Raw genomic sequence first — 20,679 nt, 5'->3', positions numbered from 1 at the left:
GAAAAAAAGTTTAGTAAGATTAATGTTAAATGTTCTAGGATAATGGTTTTCAACTACTGTTCCATATACTTATCCACAAAATATACTGCTGTTAAATTAAAAACAAATAGGATTTAATCAAATTAGAGTTCCTACATGGCAAATAAAACACAAGGTAAAACTAAACAACTAGCTGAATGGAAAAAAAAACAGTCACATTCAATACATCAGATAAAGATATGATATCCAGGATATATAAAGTACTCACAAAGATCAACAAATGAAATTTGAAATGCCCTATCCCAAAAAGACATAGAGGAAATAAATAAACACTTCTCAGAGAAAGATAGGCAAATGACTAGTAGGCACAGGAAGAACATTGTTCAGCATCTATTACCATTAGGTAAATCCAAATCAAGACAAAAATGAGAAACCAAAATGGCTAAACGAGTCAGCATTCCCACCAGCAGTGAAGGAGACTCCCTTTCTCCCTACATCCACACCAACACCAGTTGCTTTTGTTCTTTTGGATATGTGCCAGTCTCTGCGGTGAGAGATGATATCTCATTGTTTTTTTGATCTGCATCTCCCTGATGTTTAGTGATGAAGAGCATTTTTCATGTGCCTTTTGGCCACTCGGGTTTCTTCTTTGAAAAAGTTTCTGTTCATTTCATCACCACATTTTCTGGTGGGATTGGATGTTTTCTTCTTGTAGAGTTCAACCAGTGCCTTGTATAGCCTTGATACCGACTCCTTATCATATGGGTATTGGGTGAATATTCTTTTGCATTCTGTAGACTGTCTTTGTATTATGGTTACTGTTTCTTTTGAGGTACAGAAGCATTTTAGTTTTAGTCCCATTTGTTTTTCTCTGTTTCCACTTGCTTGGTCAGTGGCATTTCATCTTTGAAGATACCTTTAGCTTCAGTGTTGTGGCGGACTTTTAAGACCTTGTCTTCAATGTATCTTATGGATTCTGATCTGATGTTGAGGTCTTTAATCCATTTGGATCTGACTTTTGTGCATGGTGTTAGGTCTGAGCATATTTTTTGCATGTAGTGTCCAGTATTGCCAGCACCATTTGTTAAGGAGGCTTTCCTTGCTTCGCTTAACATTTCTTGCTCCCTTATCAAAATTAGATGATCATATATTTGAGGGTGTATGTAAGGATATTCAATTCTGTTCCATTGGTCTGCAGTTCTACCTTTGTTCCTATACCATTCGGTTTTAATTATTACCGCTTTGTAGATGATTTGAGGTTGGGAACAGTGATGTCTCCCATCTTCTTTTTCCCAGAAATTGCATTAGCTATTCTTTGGGCTTTGTTGTTCCATACGAATTTCAGGAGTGTTTGACCCATTTCTTTGAAGAATTTCATGGATATCTTTATAAGTATCATGTTGAATCTGTATAATGCTTTGAGGACTATTGCCATTTTGACAATGATAATTCTCCCAATCCATGGGCAGCGGATATATTTCCATTTCCTCGTGTCCTCTTTTATTTCATAAAGTAGTGTTTTGTAGGTTTTTTTGTACAGGACCTTTACCTCCTTAGCTTAGTTGATTCTGAGCTACTTGATTTTCTGAGGCAAGATTTTGAATGGGATTGCTTTTTCATGTCACTTTCTTCTCTCTCAGCCCTTTTGGAAAACAGTATGGACGTTTCTCAAAAAATTAGAAAATTGAGCTCGCATTTGACCCAGCAATACTACTTCTGAGAATATACCCCGGGGATGCAAAAAAGTATAGTAGAAATGACATCTGCACTTGTATGTTCATTGCAGCACTGTTTACAATAGCCAGTATCTGGAAAAAACTCGAGTGCCCAAGAACAGATGACTGATTAAAGAAGCTTTGGTTCATCTACACAGTGAAATACTATGCAGCTGTTAGAAAAGATGAAGTCATGAAATTTGCATATAGGTGGATCAACATGGAAAGTATCATATTAATGAAGTGAGTCAGAAAGAGAGGGACAGACATAGAAAGATTGCACTTATTTGTGGAATATAAAGTAACAGAATGGGAGACTAACACCCAAGAATAGTAAAGATAAGTACCAAGATGAGTACTCCACAGCTTGGAGGCTGACCTCACATGCTAGGTGAAGAAGCAGTTCTGATAGAGAAGGGATCACCAAGCAAAGGGTGCTAGGCGGGCCCACTAGGGATGGGAGATACGGACTGAAAATAGACTATAGACTGAACATGATGCCTACTTAATACCTATGCAGCAAACCACAACACCCAAAAAGATAGAGCGAGCAAATGGGAATGCCCTGCCACAGAGGCAGGTTGGGGTGAAGGGGACAGGGTGGGGGTGGTGGGAGGGATGCTGGGACCATTGGTGGTGGAAAATGAGCACTGGTGGAGGGATGAGTACTCAATCATTGTATGACTGAAATGTAAGCATAAAAACCTGTAAGTCTGTAACTCTGTCTCACGGTGATTCACTAATAAAAAAAGGATGTATGGACACCATTATTCATTGCTATACTTAGTACGATAGTTAAGATATGGAATCAACCTAGGTATCCAATGACAAATGAATGGATTATAAGGATGTGGTCTATGTACATGATAGAATACTGTGCAGCTGCAAGGAACAATGAGATCATGCAATTATACTGCAATGTGGTTGGAACTGAAAGATAGCGTGTTGAATGAAGTATGCCAGAAGAAGAAACACAAGCATAGGATGATCTCACTTATCTGTGGTATATATAGAAAAACTGCATGAGAAACTATAATGTAATAAAGGGAGGATACCCAGATCATTGTTGATCCTAGAGCTTAGGGAGGACAGAGAAGGAAAGAAATCATGGGCGGAAGGAAGAAAATGAAAAAAGGAAGTAACGGGAAACAGGGGCTGGAGGTTTGGTTATACTGGTGATATGGGAGAGTAGTATAGTTATATATCCAAAGCATAGACTCAACAACACTAAAAATATGAGATGTAGGAGACAGCAATAGTATTTTAGGTAAGGCACTTGCCTTGCATATAGCTGACTCAGGTTGAGTTTCTGGCATCCCATATGGTTCCCATATGGTTCTCAGAGCCTGCCAGAAGTGATCCCTGAGTGCAGAGCCAGGGGTAAGGCCTGAGCACTGAGGGGTGTGGCCCCAAACCAAAACCAAACCAACACACACACACAGAAAACATGATATTTTATCTCCAACCACCATATTTTGTAATTCTCTAGCAAGTGGTAGCAGATGAGGGTGAGCACATGGTATATGGGAACAGTGATAGAGGGAAGTTGATATTGGTGCTGGGGTTGGTGTTGAAATATTAGATGCCTAAAATTCAACTATCAATAACTTTGTAAATCACGGTTATTAGTTTAAAATGAGGAAAAAAGTCCTGCTTGTTTATAAAAGTTATTTGCACTTAAGACTAAGATTGAATTTTTAAAATATTGTATAATTGTTTTTTATTTATTAAAACCTGTCAATTGTAAAGTTGCAAAGTTATTCATTGTTCAGTTTTTTAGGCATACAATGTTCCAACACATTCCCCTCATCCATGTCCACTTTCCATCAATATTCCCCAGTTTTCCTCCCACTCCCCTAGCCTGCCTCTATGGCAGGCACTTTTCTTCTTTCATTTCTTCTTTTTTTCCCTTTTAGGTACTGTAGTTTAGAGTTCTGTTACTGATCAGGTGTCACACATATCGCTTTACCTTCTTTCAGCACCCCATTCTCCTCTAGGGTGACCACTTCCCCACCATTGTCTTAGTGCTTCCTTTCCTGACCTATTCCTCCCTCCCCCACCTGTGTCAAGTTTCCTACTGGAGACCAACCAGTTATCATGCTCTTTGTTTCTATTGCTTTTGGGTCCACTACTCCCCCCGCCCACTATGTTTCTTTATAACCAGCATATAGGAGTTGTCTTTCTGTGCCTGTCCCTTTCCCTCTGGGTAACTTTTCTCAGCAGGATGCTTTTCAGATCCAACCACGTAGCAGCAAATTGCAAAATCAAACAATTTAGATTTTTCAAAAGGTATACAAAATACTATTATATATAATGTGTTTCTCCTATATTCATAGGTTCACAGATGTTAAAAGGTTGAAAGCCACTTTTCTAGAAGCTGTTAGAGAAGGGATCAGGGTCTCAATGTTCAGCATGCAGACTTTCACTTAGTTAACTTGGTATGCTTTCACCTAATCTCTATTCTTGGTACCTTGTTCTTAGCTTTGTGTTGACTCTCTCTAAGGGAATATCTGCTGGTGTTTGGTAGAGAGAATTTTCCAGAGATAGGATGTAAAGGAAAGGAGGGTTCTGCATTTGAATCATTAATAATCTTTTTTTCCAGTCCCACTTTGAATTAGTTTGGCTCATTCCATATCATTTGGGGGCTGACTTGATAGCACAGTGGGTAGGTAGGGCATTTTCCTTGCACGTGGTCAACCTGGGTTCGATTCTTCAATCCCTCTCGGAGAGCCTGGCAAGCTACTGAGAGTATCCTGCCCGCACGGCAGAACCTGGCAAGCTACCCGTGGCATATTCGATATGCCAAAAACAGTAACAACAAGTCTCACAATGGAGACATCACCGGTGCCCACTCGAGCAAATCGATGTGCAGTGGGGTGACAGTGACAGTGACTATGACAGTGACATATCATTTGGAGGGTTCTATAGTCAAAATCTAGTATGATTTTTAGTTTTGATCTAGTCACTTTTGTCCTTGTTGTTTTATACTCTTTGTTCTTGTAAAAATGTCTTTACTATTTATAGGTCTTTTAGAATGGAGCGGTGGTAAATGCTTGTGTTTAAATCTTTAACTAGAGACCTTATCTGCTGGCCTTTTCTCACACTCCATCTCAGTTCTGGTTACTTTCACTCTATTGCCAGAGTGACTTTTATGTAGAGATATTCTATGTTCTTTTTTATTTTAAACTGGTTTTATTGTTTGAGATTCTGTGATTTACAATACTGTTAACGAAGGCTTTTCATGTCCATAATTCCAATACCATACCCCATCACCAGTGTACCCAACTTCCTGCCCCAAGGATCCCAGAATACCTCCCTCTTAATCCCCCAACATACTCGGTTGTGTGGATCATTTCTCCCAATGTGCTGCTGTTGGCCCTTTGTTGCTACCTTGCTATATATTTTCAATACCCACATGTGAGAGAGATCATTCAATATGTATCCCTTTCCTTCTGAATGAATTCACTCAGCATGAGATCCTTTAGTTCCATCAGTGACAGAAAATTCCTTGATTTTCTTCTTTCTTAGAGCTGCATAGTACTCCATTGTGTATATATACTCAGTGATATTCTGTGTTCTAATCATCTCTTTGTTAAAGCCCTTCTGGAGTTTCCATTACCTGGTGACAAATTGTTTCTCTGCATAATAGATAAAGTATCCTCTATAATTTAACCTCTACCAGTTTCTCTAGCCTCATTTCTTGCTTGCATTACTACTTTTAAAGAAGTATTTATGGATTCTCAAGCACCCGTATTTATAGATTCTCAAGATGAGTGTCTTTCCTCTCCCATATTTTTGGATGTTCAGTTGATTCTGTCTGGCATACTCCTCCCCATCGTCTGCCACTTAGCTGCTTCAATGTTAGGATGAAGTTCAATAATCATGTCTTCAATAAAGCATTCCTTGATTTGTCATTCTAAAAGCATGTTCTACACACAGTATTGTCAGAATTTCTTATGCGATATTGAAGTTATTAATTTACATGTCTATCTCATGAATTGAAATTTTAGCTACTTAATGAGAGAGATTATGTTTTAGTTGTTCTTATATCTTTAGAACGTGGCATAAACTTAAGATCCAGTACCCATTTTAAATTTATTTGGGGTGTGGAGGGATAGTGCAGTGGGTAGGGCACTTGCCTTGCATGTGGCCAACCCAGGTTCAATCCCCAGTATCCCATATATTCCCTTGAGCCTGCCAGGAGTTATTACTGAGCACAGAACCTGGAGTAACCCTTGAGCACTGTTGAGTGTGGCCCAAAACAGAAAAAAGGGAAAAGAGAAAAAGGACCCATGAAATGTATTCAGATGGTTGTAGAGAAAAATAAAATAAAATAAAATAAGAATCCCTACTCAAGCACCCTGTCGACAAATAAAAATAAATAAATTTATTTGGCTACTCATATGTATATGTTTGTGTGCATGTGTAGCTCAGCATACAGCATACTGTACTCATTTTTTGTTTGTGTGTTTTTGGATGGAATCAAAGCCGGTGATGCTCGGGGCTTACTCCTGACTCTGTGCTCAGGGATCACTCCTAGAAAGGCTTGGGGTGCTGAGGTTAGAACCCAGGCCAGCTGTGTGCAATACACATGCACACTATCTGCTGTACTATTGTTCCAACTTCCTGGCATAAAATTCTCAAGGTTCACCATGTCATAATATATTAGTGCTTTATGTGTTTTCTTCACTGTGTAGCATTCCAGTGTATGGACATGTCACAATTTTTATCTATTTAGTCAATGGACTTTTGTGCATTTTTCCAAATGCAGTTTTAAGCTTTATATTTAGCGTACTAATTTACTCTTTTGTATATAGAAGTAAGGGTTCAACTTCATTTGCATATAGATTTCCAGTTGTTCTAATGCCATGTGTTGGGAAAAATCTCTGGCTCCCTCCACTGAATTGCCTTCATCTTTGTCAGAAATGAATTAACCATAAATACAAGGTTTTATTCCTAAAATTATTTCTGTTTATGGCCATCCTATGCCAACACCACACTCTTTGGATTACTGTAGCATTGTAATAAGTTTAAAAATTGGGTAGAGTAATTCCAGCAATTCATTCTTTTTCAGGATTATTTTGACTATTCTGTTTTGCCTATCCTTGTATATTTTAAAGTAAGCTTGTCTAAATCTCATCTAGTTTCTACACAAATACTCTGCTGGAATTTTCACAGGGATTACATTGGATCTCTAGGTCAATTTAAAGTGAATTGCTATCTTAACATTATTGAGTCTTTCTATGAACATAGACTATATTTTCATTTGTTTAGATCTTTATTTTACTCTTAGCAATGTATTATAGTTTTTGGCATACAGATCTTGTATTTCATTTGGTAAGTTTAGATGCAAGTGTCTTAATTTTTTATGCTTCTGTGAATTAAATTTCTTTCTTAATTTCATTTTAATATTATGAAAACCAGTTATTTTAATATTTCCTTTGAGTTTACAGCCTCATGTAGCAGTGCAAAGTGGCTATTCCTGGCTATGTGTTCACAAATAACTCCTGACCATGCTCAGGCGACCATATGTGACACAAGGGATTCAAATCATGGTTGATGGAACACAAGGCATGCGCCTTACCCCATATTCTATAACTCCAGCTATGATTATTTTTCTATCTGTAGCACTGTTATCTCGTTGTTCATTGATTTTCTCAAGTGGGCACCAGTAACATCTCCATGGTGAGACTTGTTGTTACTGTTTTTGGCATATCCAATACCCCATGGGTAGCTTGTCAAGCTCTGCCATGCGGGCGGGATACTCTCGGTAGCTTGCCGGGCTTTCCAAGAGGGACAGAGGAATTGAACCTGGGTTGGCCGCGTACAAGGCAAACGCCCAACCCGCTGTGCTATCATTCCAGTCCACTGAATTAAATATATGTATTTATTGCAAAATGTTCTTGTGGGGTGGTGTTTGACCTCCAAATCATATAAACATATTTCTCTATGGAGCAAACACAGGAAACTATCCATCAAAATCCGGAACTTGGAGGACTCCTTTTTTTTTAACCTGATATTTCTAGGGTCCTATCAATGTTTTGGAAGAAATTGGGGCATTTTTCACTATATGATAAAGTGCAAGAAGCCCTCCCACCCTCACATACACAAACACACACATGCACATTTTCAATAATATCAAAATGTACACGGTATATCCCCTCTCCCAATTTTTTGCTCTTACTGACATTTTACTTCTAGAATTAAAAATCATGTAATAGGCCTGAGGAATCTTATCAGTGATACATTTAATGAGACCAGAGCTGTGTCTAGGTAAAGTTGTGTTTTTAAAGAATGAAATAACTAAAATATTAAAGTACATTAATACAAAAATGGTCTGAGAATGCATGACAAAAGGCAGTAAGTTTGCAGTAAGGTTGTCTTAATAATGCAGAATTATATTTCTTGGATTTTTATTACTTTAAAAATTGTTATAAATGTACTCCTTTGTGTTTAGTATGTATCAATCAGCAAATTAAGTAAATTGTCCAGATGTTGATACTTGCTGCATCATTTTAATGTCTTTTTTATAGTGATTATTTGTCTTTCTATTAATGGTGAAAATTTTTGTAGGGAAAAGTTGCGCCTCACAGTTATTGCAATAAGGAGAGATTATTTTGCCTGGTTCAATTTCCACTATTTTTTCTAGCCTTTCAAGTAGACAGCTATTATTTCAAGCACGTATTCTTCAGTTTGCATCTCATAGATACCTATATATTTTAAGATAGGATGAAGAATTATATTTGTAAAGGGGGAATCACATTGTAGCTTTTCCAACAGATAACATTTTTCATATTTTTTCTTCAATTATATCTTTGGTACTAGTTATGCTTACTGAATTGACCATTAATATGAGCATTAATGAGTACAAGATGAGTATTAATGAACTCAAAAGCAAGTGATTGCATTAGTTTATGCATAATAATAAAAATGCATATTTTTACTTATAAAAAGCTCTGTTTATATGATTAAATTAATGGTACTTAATGTTGCTCTGCTCCTTAGTAAATTTGAGGGTTAACAAGTTAAAATATTATTTGAAAGGAACAGCAATGTGAATATACTCAATATTGATTTCCTTATAGGTAGCAAGACCTATCTTAATTGATACTATCATGCCAACTGGTCCAGCCTTTTTGGAAAACAATATGGACAGTCCTCCAAAAACTAGAAAATGAGCTTCCATATAACCCCGCAATACCACTTCTGGGAATATATCCCAAAGATGCAAAAAAGCACAGTAGAAATGACATCTGTACCTATATGTTCATTGCAGCACTGTTCAAAATAGCCAAAATCGGGAAACAACCAAGTACCCAAGAACAGACAACTGGTTAAAGAAACTTTGGTACATCTATACAATGGAATATTATGCAGCTGTTAGGAGAGATGAAGTCATGAAATTTGCTTATAAATGGATAGACATGGAGATATCATGCTATGTGAAATGAGTCAGAAAGAGAGGGACAGATATAGAAGAACTACACTCATTTGTGGAGTATAAAATAACATAACATGAGACTGACACCCAAGGACAGTAGATATAAGGGTCAGGAAGATTGCTCCATAGGTGGACGCCTACCTCATGAGCGGGCAGGGCGAGGACAGCTGGAATAGAGAAGGGATCACTAAGAAAATGATGGTTGGAGGAATCAGTTGGGATGGGAGATGTGTGTTGAAAGTAGATAAAGGACCAAACATGATAACCTCTCAGTATCTGCATTATAAACCATAGTGCCCAAAAGTAGAGAGAGAGTATGGGGAATATCATCTGCCATGGAGACAGTGGGAGGGTGGGAAAATGGGGGTATACTGAGGATATTGGTGGTGGGGAATATGCACTGGTGGAGGGATGGGTGTTCTATCATTGTGTAATTGTAACTCTAACATGAAAGCTTGTAACTATATCTCACAGTGAATCAATAAAATTAAAACAATAACAGGGATTGAGCATACAATGAATAAACAAAGAAAATATGAAAGCATTGAACAGAAGGATAAATACTCTCACCAAAAAAATTGATGCTATTATTTTAATGACTATCCTTTTAGGATAAAAAAGGCACTTTTAGGCTATGGTGAGGTAAAGATAATTGGCATGTCAACAAAACATAAATGCCAAGGAAATGTTCTTGTCTGAAAACCAGGGAAAGTGGATCAAAAACAGCAGTCTTGTTCATTGTTCTCATAGTTTAGAGATAGACAAATGTCTTCTTCCTTCTGTATTACCTAATAATTAAATCTATTAAAATGAAATATAATGTTATAAATAATATAATATTGATGACTCAGAGAGTATATCAGGTAAAGCACTGATTTGCATGCAGCTAACCTAGGTTTGGTCCTCGGCACTATACTTTGTTATATATTTTTTATATAATTGTTATATAATTAAACCCCATAAGGCTTAATACCTGAGAACAGAACAACTGAGCAACTTTGGTTGTGGCTGAAAAATCTCCCCCAAAATTAATAAATTGTATATTGAAGAGACAATACAAATTATCTTGTTTCTCCAGTAACTAAATACTCCATATTGTGACTTATGTTAGTAATGTGTGACTTTTTCCATCTATAGGAATTCTCCAAAGAAAGGTAGAAGAGGTATCACAGATTCTTGAGGAACATCAAGCTATGGAGCAAAGCCGCAATGCCAGAATTGCTTTTGATTGAATGAGCATGTTCATTCAACTTGGGTTTTTTGGAACATACATTTCTTACAAGTTTTGATGTTAAACCAAATAGTGCTTAAGTACTATTTGATCTTTGATTGCGATATGTGTTTGTATTGCTTCCTCTTAAATGTTTTGCTATTGAGAATCACACTGTAGCTTGGCTTTAAGAATTAGTATATCCACACTATATTAGCCCTGTTGTCCAGGTAGATGTTAACTGTTAGATGTAAACTGAATTTGTATGTTAATCTAGCAGACTTCCTATCTTGCTGCCAGCACAAATTGTCCTTCTCACCTTATCTACATCCTGGAGAAATATTTGCCAAAAAATAAAAGCCACCTTGCCTTTACTTGTGTGTCTGTTACAGTCAACATATAGCACTAGACATTGTAAAGTCTCAATCCTCAAAGAACTGTATGGTTTGAAATTCAATGCCTGTTTTTATGAAAACAATATAAACAATACAAGGATGTTTGTTTTGAGTTACAGAAAGTGTATGATGTAGAAATTCAGAGGAGTTAAGACTTAAAGTAACAACAACTCATTTTTTATGTGCAGATATCACATCATTTTATTTTTTTTACTATGTGATTTAAAGTGGCTGTATCTGTGTGCTTCAAGAAAACTCTTTTCTTCACTTAGTAACAGTGTAATCTCTTCGATTTCATGTTTCACCTAAGTCATATATGATGTTTTAAAAAATAAAAATACTTAATAAAAGTACAAAACCCACTACTTAAGAGTTCTTTTAGTTTCCTTTAGCTTGGTTGGTTGCCTATTGGCTGGGCTGAATTTCTGTTGCACTGACTGATGACTATCCTGAAGAGTTTATATTCCAGAAGACATAATTTTTAAAATAATTGTCACTTACTTTCATCCTATTATTGACAAATATCAGAATTTTACATGGTCTCTTTTTTCTACCCAAACTTCTCAGGTAGCTTTTTCATTGGGTAAGTTTTGGTTAATACTCATAATTTTAGAGTATGAAATATTGTAGGCACCATTGAATTATGTGTATGATTTCTATAAATACAGCTTTTGAATATAATCCTGAGCTTTCTCAAAGTTTGAAGTCAATATTATTAATCTTCTTTTACCCTAGATGATTTTTATGTTGATTTTTGGGATTCAAAGCTTATAGTTAGTCTGTGCATAAGCTCACCTTTCAGTATAAGAATAAGGTACATTGATACATTTTTTCAGTTTGTCATAAACACTGAATGAGTCTTGTTCTTGAATAATAACCAGTGCTTTCATTTGGTGCATTGTCTTTTGTCCATAAAATGAAAACATTGGACTGTATTAAGATTTACCCAACTGGAAAAAAAAACTAGTTTCCATTTCTCTAAAGTTTTGTGATTACTTCATGTGATTATTTTCACTACCAACCAAGTGCTTACTGTAAAGGTCCCTAGTAAAATAACAAAAGGCTATAATACTCCTGTCAACTTTGCAGTTGGAGTTCTATTGATGTATATATATATATATATATATATATATATATATGTGTGTGTGTGTGTGTGTGTGTGTGTGTGTGTGTGTGTAATATCTGCTAGTGTTTGGTGGGACACATGGCATCAGGGATTAAACCCAAGGCCTGAAACATTTTTTGAGGACACAGAACATGAAAAGTCGCTCCTAGATGATTATGGTAACATTGTAGTACTTAGTAGCTGATCTCAATGTACTGTATGAAATCTTGAGTCTTGAACAAAATTGTTGACATTTCTTTTGATTCTCTTATTTGTGTTAAAAGGCATCATACTGTTAAATAACTGTTATAACTGTTCATTTGAAAGTCAGACATACCCAATTTTCCCCAGCAATTCTAAGGAAGCATTTATGTTAGATATTGGAGTCTTGAGTCCCTCCTGCCATTGTTTCATATCAGCAAAGAAGTTAGGTGAAGAAGACTTCTTCAATGTAGTATTGACTCTTGCCCAGTGCTTATCTACTTTTTGCTTTTCCTTTGAAAATGATGCTTTATTTTTCTCTTTTTAGCAGCTTTTACACTACCGCATTTGGGGCATTTGAAAGACATGCAAAGTTGTTTACTCTGTGTATTACGTGAGTGATGCTATCCATCTTCAAGAGAAGATTTTTGACTTTAGCCTCTTCTTCCGTATCTGGAAATTATAATTGCTTTATAATGTATTCGTCAGAAGTGTGCTGGAAACAAAGTAGCTAAAAGGACAAACCCTAAAAGAACGTATTTGTTATGGAGAAACTTCTGGCTTAATTAAACTAACCTTGTTAAATTGTCAGGAAGATAAATGAGGTATATTTTTTCAGTTTGTCATAAATTATTCTCGGTGTAAAATTACCTCATGATAAGATATCTGTGCCTGGGAATAACATCTAGAAGTCTCAAAGCTTTTTATGCAGTCTGATATCCTTTAAATCAGGGAGAGGGATGCTGTGGGAAATAGAATAGCTATTATTCCACAGTTAATAAGTTTGGCAGAGTTAGAAATAGCCTGGTTTTCCTTTTAAGGGCAATTTTCTGACTGTTGGTCCCCTGGTATCTACCATTCAAGTTGACTCCAGTTATACATAAGTACATAGAGTACTTCCTTATGACCTTGCTTTCCAGTGGCAATTCTACTGAAGTCCTATATCTTTTTAGTCACTTATTCTCTACTCATTCCACCTAGTGGATATGTAATGTAGTGTTTATCACTGGAATACCATAGGATATATATTTTATAAATGCAAGTTTGTTATATGGTCTGTGTAGCATTTGTAAGGGTAAACCTCCCTTTACCACCTTCTCAGAGAACACTCTAGCAAACATAGTATATTTTTCCATTTCCTCACTGAGTAATTCAATTGAACAGTTTTGCTGAGCAGAAGGAATCATACCCATGATCATATAGGATTTAACTGGCCCATGCAGATTATGCTATGACCCACATTTTGTTTATGCATGCATTCTGTCTGTGGGTCTGTTTCAGAACCACAAAGTGTTATATTTATATTCATATGCCCGTGTACTTCAAGACCACAACTATTTTGCATAGCAAGTTTTGGATAACTAATACTTCAATGACATCTTTAATGTTAATAGTTCTTAGGAGCAGAAGTGCAGTGTCTCTCAGTAGCTACTGCTTGGTTTTATCCTTTAACTTCAACATAGGAATATAGTGTTATTGTATAAGTCTGAATAAGTCTTTTTTTTTTTTGCTTTTTGGGTCACACCCAGCGATGCTCAGGGGTTACTCCTGGCTCTGCACTCAGGAATTACTCCTGGCGGTGCTCGGGGGACCATATGGGATGCCGGGGATCGAACCCGGGTCGGCCGCGTGCAAGGCAAACGCTCACGAAAGATAATATCAACTGACTTTTAAACCGTATATTAGGGTATTACTTTATAGTTACCCTATTCTGAGGTATTATCCATTTTACAGAGCTGGGAAATGACCTAGACCAGTTAAGAAAACTTACTGAAATTCATAGTCATATGATTTGTCAAATTAAACGTTTGTGTCTAGGGATTGTATACTAGGCTATATCATCATTGTTAGAAACTGAGAATCAAATCCAAACAGTATCCAATTGCCTTACCAAGAGGCATTCACTTACCACTTGACTATTTTCCCAGAGACATTCTATACCCAAATTACAAACAAACACACACACACACATATAGTCCCACTCGTTCGCTAAAATGGAAAATGGAAGCATAATGTACACAGTGTTCAGATCTTTCTTATTGTACTAACCAAATTTTAGAGGTTGTTCAGTTTCAGTCCATTGAATGCTTTGTCATCTTTGGGACTGCTATGTAATTTTCCATTAAATGAATATTTCACATTTGTGGATATTAAGTGCTTTGTAATACTTTGTTTTTTATCAGAAATATTACAGTTTATTATATGTATTATACACATCCATTCTTGACATATTAATATATTTTTGAATTGCTGCTTCAAAGAGAATGAACATTATTTCGGTTGAACCCTAAGGTTGCTTTTCATAGAGATCGTATTAACTTATAGTTTTACCAGTAATGTATTCAGAGTGCTCATTTCCCTACAAACTTAATAAAACAAGTGTGCTGGCAAACTTACTGTCCTGTTTAAAACAAAACTTTGATACACTCTATTTCTCTCTCTCTCTCTAGCTCTCTCTTAGATTTACAGAAGGGTGTATAGTTTTGACTTCTGTGTACCTCCACTCAGTTTTCCATAGTGTTTGCATCTTTATATTTACTATGACTGGTGAACCTTATTCACATTGCCTTAGTTTTCACCCCGGCCCTTTCTATGTTCCGGGTTCAATGCAGGTTATTATATTATATTTAATAGTCACCTCTTTGTGGTTCCTTTGCCTGTGACAGATTCTAATATTTTATGTGTTTTTAAGAACGCTGGCAGCTTTGGGTAGTACATCTTTTTTTTTTTTTTTGGTCAATGCACATTGAAGGTTCCACCTCACTCATAATTCTGTGAAATATATTTGATATATTATGTTCATGTACTTTAGGACATTTTTATCTCCATTTCTTAGAAAGTTAAGAGCCCATGTCCTTAAACCACCATTCTAGACAGTCTCTCCAGCACAACTAACCAAAAAAAAAAAAAATAGGCCTGTATGCAAAATAATTGCTTATTCTCACTCCGTATGGGGAAGTACACTCTCTGAAGCCTCTGTTACAGTTAGAGGACACCCCAAGTGCAAGTATTGCAAACTTGTTTCTTTTTCCTCTGACCGCGCTCCTTGAGGGCTGCAGCAAAGCCTCGAACTGGAAACCACAGGTCGGGAAAGTCCTTGAAAGCAGAAGCGGTACTGGATGAGAGTCAAGGGGTGACTCCAAGATTTATGTGCTGGAGCTTTTCCCTGTTGCTTTCATTTCATGACGCAATTCGAAAGAAACAGCCGCAGAGGGCTCTGAGGCTTCCTCGAGGTCCTTGGACTTTCCCTTTCCGCGTCTTGGGCGTCGCTGCAGCACAAATCCTACAAATCCCAGAAACCCGCGCTCCCCGCCCCGAGCCCGCCGCACAGACTTCTGGGACATGAAGTCCGCAGCCTATTTACCCAAGTTCGATGTAGGGGCCTGTGGAAACATGAAGAGGTAAGGGCTCGCGGGAGCGCTGGCGGCGCGGGGCCCGCCGCGCTGCCTTTGAACTTGGAATATGGCTTTGCGGACCTGGCGCGCGGGTCGGCTTCCCCGTCTCAGAGAGGCCATTCGCTGCGGGCGGGAAAACAAAGGAGCAGGGAGGAGGGGAGACGGGCGAGGCCGGCCTGCGGGGCCAAGGAAGTTGAGGCAGGGCTGAGGCGGGTGCGGGCTCCGCAGGAATGCGCCCCCTCCCCCCCTTCCCCCGGTCCCCCGCGCCCGGGCCACGCGGCGCCTGCAGCTGCCCGACGGCTCGGGCGGCCGCTTCTCTCGCGCGGCGGGACCCACCCGGTCTCGAGAGGGCGACTGATGCTCGGCGCCGGCGAGCCCGGGCCGCCTCCTCCCTGTCCCCCCTTCCTTCTCCCACTCGCCCTCCTTCCCTTCCTCCTTCCTGCTCGCCCTGCCCGCCGGCGGCTCGGGGCGCGCGCGCGGCCGGGGAGGGCGGTGTCGGGACCCCCCGCGTTGCCCTTGCGGAGCCCGAAGTGCGGAAGAGATACTTTGTTTCTGCAGACTGAGCCGCCGGCCGCCGGGCTTAGTGGCCAGCCCCAGAGGCGCGGCTGCCGCCACTTCCACCTACTGGCTCAGTCGGAAATGGCAGCCGGCACCCGATCTCGCTGGAGAGCCCTGCACGGGACACAAAGCCGGGCACAGGGGCGTCCCTCCACTATTAGGGTCGCGTTCGCCCCGGTCGGTAGAAAGAAGGTCGCATCGTCGCTCTGGAATGAGAAGGGGCACGCGACATTCGGAGACTGATGTGGGCTCCTGCTCAGTCAGGTCCCGGGGTCCTTCAGACACCGTTTGAATTTTTTTTCCCTGCCTCAAACTTTTGTGGGGGCCCGGGCAGGGCTCTCCAAGCAATGCTCAAGGGGCTTGGGGCCCACTCCTGGGAAAGTCGGCCAAGTCATTCAGAGAGTTCCATACTAGGACTTGAGGATGCGAAACTTTCTGGTCCAGGGGTGCTCGGGGCCACCTGGGCCACCTTTGTAAGGCATGTGCTCCAGGCCCGTGTCCCTAATCCCTGCTTTAAAACGCGAAAAAAATATGTTTATGCTCTTTGATGCATACAAAACGATGTGTATTATGGCTAAAAGAATAGTACTCATGAGCACTGTAAGCTTTAGAAATAGAAATTGACCAGTACCATAGAGGTCCCTAATTAACGCCACCTTATTACCGCATCTTTCCATTCCACAGAGGGGACTACTTCCCAGTATTTTTTCTTTAATCATTACTTTTCTTCCTTTTTTTTTGTCTTTGGGTTAGAACTGGCTATGCTCAGGGCTTACAACTGGCTCTGCACTCAGGGATCACTCTTAGCAGGGCTGGTGGGGGGGCATACGGGGTTTCCAGGATCAAACCCTGGTTGGTCATATGCAAGAGCAAGCGACCTACCTGCTGTACTATCGTTCATTAGCACTGTAGCACTGTTGTACTGTCATCCGTTGTTCATTGATTTGCTGGAGCCGTCACCAGTAACGTCTCCATGGTGAGACTTGTTACTGTTTTTGGCATATTGAATATGCCACGGGGAGCTTGCCAGGCTCTGCCCTGTGGGCAGGATACTCTCAGTAGCTTGCCGGCCTCTCCAAGAGGAGACGGAGAAATCGAACCCGGGTCAGCCACGTGCAAGGCAAATGCCCTATCCGCTGTGCTATCGCTCCAGTTGAGGTAACATGGCTGCAATAGCATTTTGTTTGTTGCTTTTGGTGTAAAAAGTTAACTGCACCTCCACCACTACTTAAGAGCCAAAAACCCGCCACCACTGTCGTTATGCCAGGATACGAGTTTGTGTGTAAATAAAAGGTTTCAAGTTTCATCCTAGTTTCATCCATTTTCAGCCATATATATATATATATAAATGCTTATTGTATGAAATTTTTTGTGGTTTGCTTGTTTTCCACTCAGGATTCATCTTTGCAGCTGAAATGTATTTAGCTATGGTTTATTCCTTTGAAAACCTCTGCAAACTGGGGCCTGAGAGACGGTACAGCCAACGGAGAGCTTGACTTGCATGTAGCTGACCTGAGTTCAGTCACCCCATAGGGTTCCCTGAGCACCTCTAGGAATGGACCGTGAGTGCAGAGCCAGGATCAAGGCCTGAGCACTGCTGGGTGTGCCCCCAGCCCCCACCCCAAACAACAACAAGACAGAAAAAAGAAAACCACTGTAAACTTAGCAAGGACTTCAGACTTCTGTACATAAGAATGAAGTTATCTTAAAGGAATATTTAAAACTATGGGCAAGAAAAATTTTCCCCAAATAGGACTAAACATTCCCAGAGCATGGGGATTTTCCTTCTAATTCTGAGGGGTACCCACCATCAACCCCTGCAGTCGAAGGTGTTTTGTTTTTCTAGAGAAGATACTTCTTCGTGGACTTAACTCTTTTTTGTCTTTTGTACTTTGTTGTTGTGTATTTAAATGGTCCTGCCATTTCTTTGCACAAAGAATTTTCAATTACATAGGATTAGCTCATTTTAATATTAATCAGTGCCTCAGCTGTAAAATATCACTGTGTTCTTTATATTTGTTTCTATTCCCGTCCCATTGGAGATCTCTCCAGCCTCCATCATTTTTCTCCTGTCTCCCTGCCCCAGTCCAGATCCTGACAGTTCCGATCATTTCCATGAGATTTGAGAAGCCATATTTCCTTGTTCATCTTAAGCCTCTCTTTATTACAACAATTCTTTCTCTTATTTCCCTCTTCGCCAATGTCACTTACACTGTCATCTCAGTCAATATTTCTTCTAGAGCTTCAGTTGTAATAGCAAGTTGACTCAAATACTTAAAGTCATGCCTGTTTACTTTTCTCAAACCATTATTTTTAAATCTGAGCTTCCCTTTTTTTGAAAAAAATTGTTACCTTAGTTACACAACTTGGCATTTGGAGGTTATCTTTGACTTCTTTGCTACTATTTTCAAAAGGACTCCTCTCTTTTCTGACAAGTCCTTTCCATTTCACTATTCCCACTTCAATTTAGACCATCATTACATTGTTCTTAATCCACTTAAATTGTTTTCTAACTCATGCTTCTTTCCTATTAATCCATATGGCATAACAGTACCAATTGTGGTTTCATCACTGGCACAGTGTCACTGCCTGGTGAATTTCTTACAAATAACCATATATTAAGATTCCCTGAGTTGGTATACTTAAGGACATTCGCAATCTGAGTCTAATTATTCCTCCAAGATTATCTTTAGTACTCTCATACATGAACTCCAGCTAAATTGAACTTCTCATTAATCTCCCAGAATATAGTTCTATCTCTTCATACTCATTCTCTCTGTTCTCCTGTCTCTCAGCCCACACAAGTGCCAGTTTAAGAATGACTATTCCAAAGCTTTCATTACCACCTCAGGTTCCAAGTGTCTCTTCTGTGATCTTCTACGGATTTGGTGTATGCTTTTTTGTATCATTCTCTCTCTCCCTCCACTTCTTTCCTATCTCCCCACTGCCATGTCTCCCTGTCTTTATCCTTCTTCCTGTATACATGCACAATATGTGTGTGTGTATTTCCTCACCCTAAGTTGCAAACTTCTTGAGAAGAGGGACTGTGTCTTCATTTTTTTTACTTCCATCAGTACTTAGCTCAGTGCATTGTGCGTAAGTAGGTGTTTAGTGTGTGGAATGAATGAAACAGGCACCGGATTATTGAAGAAGTGTCCTTGAACAAATGGAATCACTAACAGTAGTGAATTTAGATAAAGACAATGCTTCGAAATTTTCTTTCTCTTCCACTTGCTATAACGTTCTTGTGTCTACTCCAGGGTAAACAGCTGTGTGAAGAGTGATGAGCATGTCTTGGAGGAGCTGGAAACAGAAGGAGAGAGGCAGCTGAAAAGCCTCCTTCAGCATCAACTTGATACCTCTGTCTCCATTGAGGAGTATGTATTAATTTTTCAAACAGGTAGAGAATTAGAACCGATCCTCCAGGTGACAGATCCCTCAGAAGGCCTAAATGGAGTATTATTTTCTCACCTCCCCTTCCTTGACAAACTCATCTTCATTTTTGTTTTTCTTTTTTCTTTTCCATTATTTCATAGGTGACATGAATAGAAGAATAGTACTGTTTTACGTTCTGGTGTACGAAAGTTATTGCCTCACAATTAATGTGGCCACTCCCTTCCACCACTGTCTTTTTTGAAAAATTAGGATAGTTGAGTTTATTTGTTTACAATAGTATCGACATTTATGGTTTTAGTGTGCAATTACCTCACTTTACCACCACCAAAGTACCTAAGACCATCCATCAATGACCTTGTTTTAGTCCCCGTCTACATCATCATGCCCTGTCACCCACTTCCCCACTAACCTGAGATTCTCACTTCTAATCCAGGGCCAAAGGATTGTTAGTGGATGATATTGTACAGACCCTGTTTTTTTTTTAAACTTCTATTTATTAGGAGGGTTTTGTTTCTGTGGCCGCTCCTTAGGAAGTCTCCCACGTTGTTGTGTCTTTGCCAAGTGTCTTTCCTGTGTCTTCCCTTACCATATATACAGAGCATTTATAATCCTCTCTTATCATTGTTTATTTGCTTGTCTCTCTTCCACTCTAGTTTCACAAGAGCAGAAACAATTTTTGTTTGTTTGTTTCTGGGCCACTCCCAATGGTACTGGTGGTTTTGAACTCAAGGATTACTTCTGGCAGGCTCAGAGGAACCCTACGACATGCCAAGGACTTAATCCTGATCGGCAATGCATAAGGCTAGCACCTTTCTCACTGAACATACATTTTTGTATTAAATCCTCAGCGTTCAATGCATAGTAGATACCCAGTAAATATTTGTTTCGGTCATTTGTTAGTCCTGGGGGGGACTTCATTACTATCAAGTCCCTGAGGGGGATTTCATTACTATGAAGCTTCAACATAGAAGTAGGATATAAGAGAGAAGTTGTTAAAAGAGTTTTATGCTACCCCTTTAAATAGTGAGCCCCATTCCCTGAATCGTGGTAACTTGAGAATGTTCTAACTCCCTTTCTGCTTGTTTTTCAGATGTGTATCTAAGAAAGAGAGCTTTGCTCCTGGTACTATGTATAAACCCTTTGGGAAGGAAGCAGCTGGAACTATGACTTTATCTCAGTTCCAGACACTACACAAGAAGGACCAAGAAACTGCTTCTCTCAGGGAACTAGGGCTCAATGAAACAGAAATATTGATCTGGAAGAGCCATGTTTCAGGGGAAAAGG

The 20,679-nt window shown here is 39.2% G+C and overlaps 2 protein-coding genes across 4 annotated transcripts in view; both read left to right on the top strand.

The window, feature by feature from the left end:
- The window catches only part of NUP62CL (nucleoporin 62 C-terminal like), a 105,414-nt gene extending 94,346 nt beyond the window's left edge, over positions 1 to 11,068 (top strand). For both annotated transcript variants that reach the window (XM_055122473.1, XM_055122474.1), the window contains one exon: positions 10,273 to 11,068. In XM_055122473.1, the coding sequence (XP_054978448.1) occupies positions 10,273 to 10,367 (95 nt within the window). In that variant the 3' untranslated portion in view covers positions 10,368 to 11,068. The remainder of the gene's footprint in view (positions 1 to 10,272) is intronic.
- A 4,358-nt stretch (positions 11,069 to 15,426) lies between these two features.
- The window catches only part of RBM41 (RNA binding motif protein 41), a 73,640-nt gene continuing 68,387 nt past the window's right edge, over positions 15,427 to 20,679 (top strand). For both annotated transcript variants that reach the window (XM_055122495.1, XM_055122494.1), the window contains exons 1-3: positions 15,427 to 15,447; positions 19,260 to 19,376; positions 20,486 to 20,678. In XM_055122495.1, coding sequence (XP_054978470.1) covers positions 15,440 to 15,447; positions 19,260 to 19,376; positions 20,486 to 20,678 — 318 coding nt within the window. In that variant the 5' untranslated portion in view covers positions 15,427 to 15,439. The remainder of the gene's footprint in view (positions 15,448 to 19,259; positions 19,377 to 20,485; position 20,679) is intronic.

The sequence above is a fragment of the Sorex araneus genome, chromosome X, assembly GCF_027595985.1.
Source record: "Sorex araneus isolate mSorAra2 chromosome X, mSorAra2.pri, whole genome shotgun sequence".
In the NCBI taxonomy this organism is placed as follows: domain Eukaryota; kingdom Metazoa; phylum Chordata; class Mammalia; order Eulipotyphla; family Soricidae; genus Sorex; species Sorex araneus.
Note: the sequence above shows the minus strand (reverse complement) of the source record. Positions and strands in the feature narration are given on the sequence as shown.